The 12,503-nt window shown below is 39.4% G+C and overlaps 1 protein-coding gene across 1 annotated transcript in view; it reads right to left on the bottom strand.

Annotated features, from left to right (window-relative positions):
- Nlg3 (Neuroligin 3) overlaps positions 1-12,503 on the bottom strand; it is a 175,439-nt gene that overhangs the window by 26,887 nt on the left and 136,049 nt on the right. The window contains exon 3 of the mRNA XM_069046549.1: positions 3,725-3,922. Within this exon, the coding sequence (XP_068902650.1) occupies positions 3,725-3,922 (198 nt within the window). The remainder of the gene's footprint in view (positions 1-3,724; positions 3,923-12,503) is intronic.

Raw genomic sequence — 12,503 nt, 5'->3', positions numbered from 1 at the left:
CGACACTTAACACTCCTACTGTGAAGGAATAAAAATAAGTCGGGTTGAAAAGTGGATGGTTAGAAAATAGCGGAAACTTCATTTTACGTCTACTCAAACGCCAACCCATCAAGCCCCGCCGAACGTGTTTTACAAAGCTCCGATAAATTATAAAGCAAATGGGATTGTTCGTATCGACGGCCTTGAACCCGCGTTGAGCGCCACGTTGGGCAAAAAATGAATTTGGTCGGTGCGTTCGGTTAATGGAGCGAAAATAAGCAAAAAACCGGAGCGAGACGAATGATTCGTCAAATTATGGCGCTAGACGGCAGACTGTCAAGCTGGGCCGGCGTTTTTCTGTCGTTGTGGGTTTCTTTAATTAAATTATATTATGTGAAAACGAAAGATCGCTTCGTTGCTCGGTGAATATTCGAGAACGAGTTTTTATGGATTCTCCGAGTGTCTTACTCTCCGAACCTTTCTGACCCGGACCGACTCATCTTTAAGCTCCTGGTGACAAATATTCTATAAAAAATACGACGCACGTTCCATACAAATTGATGGACACACAGAGAGAGATCCAGTGAGTTAAGTAATCAGTCCGTTTCAGGGCTTTTCTCACATATTTCACGCATCTCGCACAGATATCGCCTATCACGATTTCCAAATGAACAATAGTGTCGCCGAAAATTTATTGCTCTTTTTAATCTAAATTGAAGAATGTTCCTGTCTTATTTTTAGAACAGCGGACTTTACTTTTATGTTAATAATCGACTTTATTAAAAGTCTAGCCAGACTAAGTTCTTAATTAAAAAAATTCCCGGCGCATCCGCCATTTTTACAAATCATAAACGGACTTTTCTTAACTAAGACAAAGAAATGCAGTTTCTTGCATCACGATCAAGTCTCAAAGAATAATAAGAATAGCGTAATTTTTAGTGTAAACAGTCCTGCTGTCTTTATTATTTTTACGACTACGGTTACATACAGACTGCTGCAATCTTCTCTTTGTGATTCAGGTGCATTGCTGTTTCTAGTAAAAAATCCTGGCGCTTCTACAATTTTTACAATCGTAAATAGTTATTTACGAACCGAGTAAGAGAAAACATTTTTCGCGCATGAGTGCATTATGTGAGGCACGAGCGACGAAGAAGCGAGTGCTTCATTTGCGCGAATGTGTCGAATACGTCTTCGCGCATCGAAGTTTGTAGAATACAATATTTTTTGAAACGAACATTATGTAGGATTTGTCGTGTACCCTTTGTAAATAGATGGCGTTTGTCCATGTGCTTGTCAAAGTGTCAATTGAATTAGTGATTTATTTTCACTCTTTGGAAATTTTCAACATCCAAATTGGAGAAATGGCGCCTCCACCATTTTTACAAAACATATGAACGTAATTTTTTCAACTACTGTTAGAGACAGGGAATTGCAGTTTTTGGCATTTCCCAAAATTAGATCTACAAAACGCTGTTTCATAATTAAGTTAGACGTCGTTATTTTTAGTAAAAAACTCTCCTGTTACCTTCACCGTTCTTACAAAACATTGTGAAGTGAAGTGAATTTTTTTCGATGACTCTGAGATACAGTTCTGTATTTTTAAGTTTAGTTCATCATAATTAAATCTATAAAACAACATTTTTAGATTTATTTCAAGTTAAACAAAACCGGAGGTTTTTAAGTGAAAATATCCTGGCACCTCCACCACTTTTACAAAACGAAAAAAAAAAAGTATTTTTCTCGAGTACTAAGAAACGCAGGGAGAGATGCACTTCTTTGCGTTCGATTCATCATAATCAATCATATTATTAGAATTTTTACGTAACAGATAAACTGTTTCCTCTGCTACTGTTAGAGATAGAGCTTTGCAGTCTTTTATCCTCGATTCGTTACAATTAAATCTCTAAGATAATAGTTTTTAGACTGTATTTGGCTCACAAGGCAGTAAAGATATCTTTACCTTTATAAGAAAATTCTGGCACCTCTGTCTTTTCTACAAATCATATATTTGTAATTTTCTTAACTGATTCAATTTATCGAAGGTAAAATAACAAGACCTAATTTTTTTATCGGATACATTTTTCAATGTTACGAAAACTTTTTGCTTGACAATTTTATGAGATGCATTTGGGCATTTTTGTTCTGGTTAGGCCTGAGAGCTTTAGCTCGAGGGTTTAACCTTTGAATGAAAATGCCTAAATATCAACGAGTAAAATTGTCTAATGCAAAAATGTTTAAGTGAAAATTGGGAAATTTATCAGATATAAAAATTAGGTCGTGTTATTTTTGCAAGATTAATTCCAGAATACAAAATTTAACGTTAATTATTTATTTATCATTCCTACAGTCATTAAAAACACAATTATTAAAGACAATTTGAGAATCTGACAGGAGTAACATGCAATTTTAATCACTTTTGACAGATGACAGAGTAGTAGGACATTTTTATCGCGATAAACTTTTTTGATTGGATGAAAGCAAGCGCTCTGATTCACTGAACACGCACGTTTGATGTATATGGGAATTAATCACAATTAAATTTATAGTCCTTAGTTTTCAGGTGTCATTGAGCGTAAATGGTAAGGACGAAATCTACATTTTATTGGAAAAAATTCTGGTGCCTCCACCATTTTTAGAAATCATATGAATGTCTCTTTCGCGACTAGTCTTAGAGAGAAACAAATGCAGTTTTGTGTATTTGGTTGATCATTATTAAGTCTTTAAATCTCAGGCTTTAGATTTTATTTAGCTCAAACAGCAACTATAATATTGTTATTTATATTAGGAAAAATCCTGGCGCATCCGCCATTTTTGCAAAACATATTCCTAATTTTCTTTATTTCTATTAGAGATAGAGTCATGCAGTAGGTACTGTGCATTTGATTAATCATAATTATATTTATGAAAGATGGTTTTTAGATTTGATTTGTCTCACACAGCCACAGGAATAATATCACATCCTTTTCTTATTTTTATTTTGTACCATAAGTCTTTATTTTCTTGTATCCATAACTCATATTTTCTTTCTCAATCTGATCTGTCTTTCTGTTTTTTTTTTCTTTCCTTCCTTAAACCTTATGTGGATTTACGTGTATTTTTTCTTTCATTTCTTGCCATACATCATTATCTGCATCTGTTCATCTTTATTATTTTTAGTTGTAATTTTCTAAACTTTCCTTAGGTGCAAATAATCTATTCCTATAATCCTTTAAAAAAATACTAGGTGACCTGAAATAAAATTTCTAAAGTTTAATTTTTAATTATTGTACTTACGATTGCATTTTTGTAATTAAGGTGTATTTGTTTAATTTCCATTTTTAGTACAGTCGGTGTAATTGGGTGAAACCTGTAGGAAATAAAGCATAATATTCTTATTACAGTAATATTTCGGGTCGAATTGCTGAAAAACGTGTTTGCATACATTTCCAGGACCATACACGAAATTATGTAAATGCAGGCGCGGGAAAGGTCAGAGATTAATGTTGTTTCGGCGGATTAACGATCGTCTATTTAATTCGCCCGAACGTATATTTTTCACGGAACGCAAAGGACCCTGCAGGTGGAATAAAGCTCTGGTCGGATATTCGCGTTTCCAGCGACCCATTGTTGGGCGCATTACGCGACGGAACGAAACAATTACCGTTCAGAAATAACGTCGAAACCCGCTCCCACCCCTTCGGGCTTGTTTTTTCTCCAGGCCGTTACAGTATTTCAAGATAAAAACCCTTCCGACACTCGAACATACCTTCAGGAACTGCGCTGGACGTTAACAGGAAGTTGACGCAAGCCGCTCCGGTTCCATGGCCTACAACGGTAACGTTGGTTGGATCTCCGCCAAATACAGCGATGTTTTCCTGTATCCAGTGGAGGGCGGCTATTTGGTCCATGAGGCCGTAGTTGGCCGGAGAACGGGAGTACGGGTCAGTGTTTGCGTTGAGGAAGCCTGCAACCAAAACAAAGCGACTTAAATGGGTTATCCGGGGTGTGGGGATTAGGTGTGGAGGTAATTTGTTCCAATCAGAATCGAGCAAATTGGATCTGGTCGGGCAAAAACGCCACCTCCTAAGATCGCCCAAATTGGCGGATTGTGCATGCCGAATGGGACCGATCGTAATTATTAGCCCTCCAGTGAGGGTTAAGTACAGGCCGGGGATGTTATTCCATTCTCCGATTACTACAGTATTTACCGAGATTTAATAGACCTAAGTCCTGAATCGGACTGATATCCTTGCGGATCCTTGTTGTGTTGTAGCGCCCGCCGCCGCGATTAATCAGAAAAGAATTATCTCCGCCTCATTTCCATGTAAACAATCCTGCCGACCCAGCACTTTGCAAACTTTATCGAGGAAACACCGAGGTAAGCAAAGACTTCCTCTGTTTGGAAATTCACAACTCGAGGAGGTCACCGGAAAGGCGAAAGGAAACCGAGGTCTCGGAAAAATTATCGTTTGCAAATCAGGTTCAACGATTACTCCTGACAGATTAGTATATTGCGGTGTAGAGAGCTCGCCTCGCCACTCTAAGCCTTGTCTGATTTTGAATTGAGATGATTATTTTAGAGTTTGGGGGCGAGGGTGTATGTGATTTTTCCACCTGCGGAGATAAAGACGCAGGAATTATCATAAAAGGGGAAAATGGCGTTTTCCCCAGTCGGCACGCACAAATTTTCCGTCGAGTTCTGGGAATTAAATTACGACTTTAAGAGAGTTCGCACAATTCCAAGCAAACAGCGTGTATGTAACGGAGTTACATTAGGAGAATGCTAATGAAATATCTTTATTTATAGTATCGCCTCTTGTTTAACAGCCGTCGAGGGAAGGTTTACTCGCCCCAGCGTTTGCTTAATTGTGGCACGATTAAGTGTGTAATCTGGGAGACGTTTCGTGCAACTGGCGATGGCAGCCCTCCACGGAGAACGTTCACACATTGCCCATCAATAATCTCAATGACAACCTAATTATATCCCTTGTCACCGAGCAATTTCCAACAAGAATGCCAACTCGGGGAGTACTCCGAAACTATATTGAATCCGGTACAAGTGAAAGTTCCGCTTGAACGGCTCGACTTTTCGCCGTCCCCATCTTATTGCAGTTATAATGAAAGTCGGCATTCTTATGTAAAACGCGCCCATACTCCCAATAACAGAATTTTGTTGGTTTTTTACAACGTCAAACAGATAAAAAAGTACAATATGTATCAGTTAGGACTTTTCGGGAAGGCGCCATCTTGAATCTTTACGTCTTTTAAAATGGCCAATAACTTTTTTATTGCACGTGGCATCATAATGAAATTCGGCTTCTTCACCTAAAGTCACTTAAACAATTCACATTTTTGCGCGGCGACTCATTTTCTGCACGGCGACAGAGGCACAGATTCCGGTCTGGCCCCCAAGACAGAATTATTAAATTTCTTTGTGGAAAGTTTTCTTTTTTAAAACTGAGAAAACACGAATGCGGCGGCTCGACTTGTTCGGAAATTGTCGCTCTCATTTTAATAGCTCATCGACGTTGTCTGTTGCAGTTGCATTTCAAATGTGGATAATATTTTTTCGGGAAGTTTTGAAAAGTTTTGCTCTTTTATTCAAAATAAAACGCAATTCCAGACTGGCTTTGCGATATTTAATGACCTGGATCTACATTGTCCCGAGCGGATAATGTATTCAGTGATTATTCTAATAGTGTTTGTACTCACTCTAAATCCACTATGTAAGGGTGATTTATCATTTATTGCCCTGATGCAGATGATGTCAGTTGACAAACAAAAAACTCTTTTTACAATTTGCGTCTCTAATAGGTCTATTATTCTATTCAATTTGGAGTCGTTTATGGCTACTATTAAAGCACTGGTGGTTTAATAGATCTCTAAGAAATTTTTTATCAATATTTCAGTGTATTGTTGTCATTTACATCAAAAAACTTCCAATATTAATGTTCAAACTTTACTTTTTAACGTCTGTTGCAGATGTAGTTGCATCCGTTACCTTGAGTTACCAGTTAATACAAAATTCCCTAGAATTTAAAAATTTAATTTTTTTATTTAAACATTAAAACAAGGGTGCAAATTCGATAAAATAACAAAAAACTCGTTTTATAAGGACATTGGCGCACTCGTCCCATAGAAAACTCCCCTACGGCTCGTTATTTAATATACTACATATTATGAAAGAATGATATTAACAGTGCATAGAAGATGTGAAATTTGGATGCCAATTCTTTTTTTGTTTATCTATTGTCCACTTTTTGTAAGTGGTCAAGTGAACATCTACGTTGGCGTTTAAAACCCACACAAATTTTGGATGTGCCGTCAGCCTCGCAACGTTAGATAAACTAGTAGACAGATTTCCACTACCACCACTATCGCCACCTTAATCTCATGTTATGAGGCTTGCCGCACATTCAACTACGTCACCAACGCCAACTGAAATTTCGTGAAATAATCAAAATTTTCCAGGCATTTTAAGTAATGAAAAGAGTTTTTTGTGATGGTAATGGATTACATTGATTTACCATTTGCCAAATGGACTGAGTGTAACGGAAATATTATACTAAATGTACTAAATGAACTAATGTACAAAGTAGGCGATGCTAGTAAGGAAAGAAGTGGGAATGCTCCGTTGGAATAATGCCTCGGTTCACAAGAACTGCATTTCCGTAGCTGCTCCAGGGAAGAAATTAAATCAACCCTTCTATTCGTTAGATTTAGTCCCCAGTGATTACTGTTTATCTTGAAATCTAAAAGAGCACCTTTGTGTTAATCACGGTGATAAAACAATGACAGGCGAGGTAAATACAAAAGGATTTTTTGTAAATGATTGAAGTATTTCAGCATCGTAGCACCAAATATGTTAATTAGTGGTGCTTTAAGTAGTTGAGATATTGTCATCCCGGCGCATCCACCATTTTTACAAAACATATTTTCTGTTTTTAAACTCATGCCAGAGATAGGATCCTGAAGTATTTTGAGCTCGATTCCTCACAATTAAATCTGCAAAAGTCAGTTTTTAAATTTAGTTTACTTCATTATCCGTTTTCACAATTTCCATAACGTACACACAACCACTTTATTGACGTTACAGAACTTTGTTTATTTTGTATTTTCCGCAGCAACAGATCCCTCCAAAAATGTGATTTATTTTTATTTAAAATTTTGAATACCAAGATACAGACTCAATATTGTATCGACCAAAACCAAATACAGCACTTGAGTATAAGGTCGCTTTCGTTCACTTGCATTGCTTCGTCCGCAATTCGCGTGAACGAAAGCTTTGCCTTTCTCACTCCTACTGTAAATAACTATTATCTACCTCTATTATATAGGGTGTTATTGAAAGTTGTACAGATATTTTAACCACGAGCTACTGGCTTCATATAGAACTCGGGAAAATATCTAAAATGTCAAAAAATAAAATGACATTTAGTAGGTAAAATTTCGGGACATTTTAAAAATACACCCGGTATTTCATGTTTTATAAAATGTACGCCAATGCGAAGTAACCTATAGGAAATATGCTTTAAAACAAGGAAACCGCATTGGTGTACGTTTTATAAAATATGATATACAGGGTGTATTTTTAAAATGTGCTGAAATTTTACCTACGGGATTGTGGGAGAACGTAGAAGACTAAAAGCAATAAAAAAAATTGTAGCTCAAAAAATAAATGTAATTTTATTTTTTGACATGAAATTTTTTAAATATTTTTTCCGAGTTCTACATGAAAAGCCAGTAGGTAGTGGTTAAAATTTGGTCACACATTTCAATGACACCTTGTATTTACTGACTCTTTACTGTACTAAAAGTTCGGTTTGTTTGTTGTTTTTTCGGTTGTATTCATTTTTCCTCTTTACTATATTAATCCTATTTCCTTGTAGTGAACTGTAACAGTATAATATTATCATTATTCATGTCAGAGATTTTGTTTGTTTAAGGATTGACGTATAACGCAACATGAAGCAGCTTACTTCCGCAGACGGCTGTTTTCAATCAGCTCTTCGAAATGTACAGTTTTTACTCGACTGCACTGCAAGCTTTCCAGTTTATGAATCCAGACAATGGCATAAGACGTCAGACGTCAAATTCTTTAACAGTCCCGAGATTACTGCGAGCCCTTTAATAATAATCCTTCAGGTGTGCGTAATTAAACGAGCCCCTGATCGATACGGAAGAAATTGATAGTGGGTCACGACCCCGTCTCATCCCGTCTGAATCTGTCGGATTTGAAATGTAGAAAGTTGTAGCGTCTCGTAGAAAATTCCATTCACGTTGGAATTTTTCTCGTCGTGGCCAAAGCCCTGCAATTTTCCGTGCTCATAACAAAGACATTTCTCCCCGAGAAACTCGAGGTGGTTCTATCAACTGTTGGAGAATCGGGTTTTTTGTTAATAGAAAACGTCGTTATTAGTCTGGGAGAGAGCGCCGCCGCCGTCGAGGATCCAGGTAGGAGGCGTTCCAGCGCCCATAATGTTTCGCCAAAGTACGGAACTAATTAAAATTAATTGCGACTGTAAATACCTAATTATCCCCGTGTTTTATTTTAATTTATCCTCACGACGGCCACTTCACGCACGCCGCACTAACGTACTAACGACCTAATTGTACTTTCATAGCTGGTGGTATTGTTTAAAGAATTTAATATATAGCCGGCTTAGGTACAAAAGATCTTTGTTTTTGCCCCGTAGATATTCCCCGGTGGCATGCTGAACAGAAACTTGAGCAATTTGCAAGTTCGCAGCGTAGACACGTCGGTGGCGCGGTGGCGGCGCGCTTCTTCCCCCAAACTCGCAGACAAACGGTTACACATCATAAGTTGCGGAATGTCTTTAAACTCCTTTACCTACATCCACTTATGCGCCAGCAACATTCCACTTACGACTAGATGTTGTTTCTATCACCACGTCAGATTCCAGCTAGGAAATAAGGCTTTTATTGTGGAGGATCCGGTGAATAATGACAGACTGGTTGAGGGGGTTAATTAATTTTATTTAACACGCAAACACGGATACGCATCTCGTCTATGGCTCGTCATCCGTGATGAATCGCTGCCGACAACAATTTCCGAAAGCGCAACTCCGGAGTTCCTCGGCTGGGAGTCGTAGTTTTTCCATCATGGAGGTGTTTGCATTGCCGGACCGTGGTGCACTCTTCTCCACAACAGATGGGATGTTTTTAATAGCTTCATTTGAGCGCCCCCGGATGAGTGATTGTGTTTGCGCGAGTGCCGAGTGGAGAGGTCGCCACACTGCTAGTTGTTTAATTGCTTGATTCGCTCACTATTACCATTTACATGGCCACAGGTTTAGCTAATTACAATAACGACCCATTTGCATACGCTTTTATTTCCACCCGACATACAGCCCAGATGTAGCCCCCTCCTGATCAATTTCCACCGGAAAACCCATCCGAAGGAGCACACGTACCTTCCCCGATGGTGCAATCTCGATCGTATGGAAACTAAACAGCCCCGGCATTCGTATGTATTGCGAGTTCGAGCTTTAAAAACAAAACTATTACGGAAGTTACCCGAACAAGAGCACTCGTAACTTCCAAATTACTTATCAGCTCCGGCAACATTAGTTCGAGACGGATCCCGTCTTTCAATCTGGGAAAAACAAACGAATTTATATCATTTTGCCGGGAGGCTGGTTTCTGCATCTAAATTATCCCGGTCGGAGCAAGAGCCGCCGTGAAAAATGCGCCCTAGGTGGGTCCTAATTGATCAGTCAAGGCGCGACCTGCTGCTCCCTTAAAAGCTCCGGAAAACTTCACCCTCGCTTATTTATTTTTACATTTTAACATTCTGTCCGTCAACTCACGCCTGAAAAGTTTACGTTCATTTATGCATCTGGCGGTCCTCAAATCTCCACACCGGGCCCTCTCCTATTCACACTCTTGTCCGATCACCTCCACGCTCAATTCTGACCAGCGGGGTGTGTTGCTTTACTCCAATTAAAGCTCCCTGTCTATTTTTGGTTTGTCTTTCCATCCATTTGCGCTCTCCTGACGTTATCTGTCCTCCTGGTGTAGACCAGCGTGATGATTATTGATCTTTACATTTTCACATTCTGTCCGTCAAGTCAGAATTCCAAACTGACGTCCATTTATTCTTCTGGTGTTCCTCAAGTCTCCACACGGGGCCCTCTTCTATTTGTATTTTTTGTCCAATCGCCTCCATTCTCAATTCTGACCAGCGTGGTGTGTTGCTCTACTCCACTCGAACCTCCCTGCCTACTTTTGGTTTGTTTTTCTACCCATTTACTCCCTCCTTACGTTATCTGTCCCTTTGGTGTAGACCTGTGTGGTGATTATTCATTTTTACATTTTCACATTCCGTCCGTCAAGTCAGGTCAGGTCAGGTCAGGTCAGGTCAGGTCAATTCCAAACTGACGTCCATTTATTGATCTGGTGTTCCTCAAGTCTCCACACGGGGCCCTCTCCTATTTGTATTTTTTGTCCATTCGCCTCCATTCTCAATTCTGATAAGTGTGGTGTGTTGCTTTACTCCACTTAAAGCTCTCTGTCTATTCTTGGTATCTCTTTCCATCCATATGCGCTCCCTTGACGTTATCTGTCCCCCTTGGTGTAGACCCGCGTGGTGATGATTGATTTTTACAGAATTGCAAAACTGACGTCCATTTATTCTTCTGGTGTTCCTCAAGTCTCCACACGGGGCCCTCTCCTATTCGTTTTTTTTTGTCCAATCATCTCTATTCTCAATTCTGGCCTGCGTGGCGTGTTGGTTTGCTCCAGTTAAACCTCTATATTGATTTTTGGTTTGTTTTTCCATCCATTTACCCTCTAGTTACGTTATCTATCCACTTGGTGCAAACCTGAGTGGTGATTATTGATTTTTACGTTTTCACATCAACTGAAGAATTGATGTCGATTTGTTGTTCTGGCGTTCCTCATGTTTCCACATCCGGCCCTCTTCTATTAACACTTTTGTCCAATCGACGCTCAATTCCGACCAGCGTGGTGTGCTGTTCTACTCCAATTAAAGCTCCCGGTCTATTTTTGGTTTCTCTTTCCATCCATTTGCTCTCTCCTTAAGTTATCAGTCCCCGTGGTGTAGACCTGCGTGGTGATTTTTCAATTTTACATTTTCACATTCCATCCGCCAACTCAGAATTGCAAAACTGGCGTCCATTTATTCTTCTGGTGTTCCTCAAGTCTCCACAGGGGGCCCTTTTCTATTCACATTTTTGCCTAGTCGCCTCTATTCTCAATTCTGACCAGCATAGTGTGTTGCTCTACTCCACTCAAACCTCCCTGCCTACTTTTGATTTGTCCTTCCATGTATTTACTCTCTCCTTACGTTATCTGTTCCTTTGGTGTAGACCCGCGTGGTGATTATTAATTTTTACATTTTCACATTCCGTCAGAATTCCAAACTGACGTCCATTTATTCTTTTGGTGTTCCTCAAGTCTCCACCCGGGGCCCTCTCCTATTTGTGTTTGTTGTTCAATCGCCTCCATTCTCAATTCTGACCAGCGTGGTGTCTAGCTTTAGCTTAATTAAACCTCCGTTTCTGTTTCTGGTCAGTTTTTGCATCCGTTTGGTCTTTCATTTCGTTGATGAGATGATAGAGCCGTTAAGTGAATGAATCGTTCGAATTTTTTGCTCGACCCTGTTAATAGTCGCTTTTGCACGTTTGTAATTATGATTGATATCGTAGTCCTGGCCTTGAACACGAACCCATAATGGCCGCAGCCAGCGAATTACACGGCTCGACAAAACGCCGCATTAGGCCGTTCTTTATTGCTTTCAGTAAGCACGTTCGATACAAGTAATGGTGCTGTGACATTAACTGTGAAAGCGAATTTTATTCCACCTACATGATTTATGGTAATTTGAAGGATGGACGGTTTTATAAGTGGTAAACTGATTTCAATTTCGTAGCTTGTGACACAGATGATTTATCCTGGCAAATGAGTCTCGATTCGGAATACGAGTAAAATGTCTGTGGGTATTTTTAAGGCTCGGAGGATTGAATGTCCGCGTTGTTTTGTTGGACGTATAAAGTAGGATCTGAAATAAATTAGTATCAAATAAAATCGTTTCGATTTTATGACATGGCTGTACACTTTGTTACGGCACAATAGACCGCTCGCCACAATGAAGTATTTATAGCGAAAGCTCAGCCGCACAAACAATTATCATTGAAAGCTCGATAACGTGACGCGCTTGTTTTTTTGTCCTGTCGGGACGACATAATTAAAAAGTTGGAGCGACTTTCTGCGGCTTCCGCTGTCCCTTCTTGTTACACTTTTCTTGTCCTTTTCACGTACTTAACCCCGGCCGATCCTCTTGTGTTCTTAAGGAGCGGCTGTGTGTTTATAGATGTCCTTTCTGTCGTCCCTCTTACATGTTTATCCGTGAGTGGTCGGAATGCGAACGGGCCAAACAGAATCTGGCCCAATAAAAGGTGATTTAGGGGTTCTAATCTTGGCCGATTTGTCAAGAGGAGCTGAGCTTTCGGCGGAAACCGCGCATTTGATTACTCTAATGTCACCTGAAAAAGGGGCCGTTC

The sequence above is a fragment of the Tenebrio molitor genome, chromosome 5 (assembly GCF_963966145.1).
Source record: "Tenebrio molitor chromosome 5, icTenMoli1.1, whole genome shotgun sequence".
Classification (NCBI taxonomy): Eukaryota; Metazoa; Arthropoda; class Insecta; order Coleoptera; family Tenebrionidae; genus Tenebrio; species Tenebrio molitor.
Note: the sequence above shows the minus strand (reverse complement) of the source record. Positions and strands in the feature narration are given on the sequence as shown.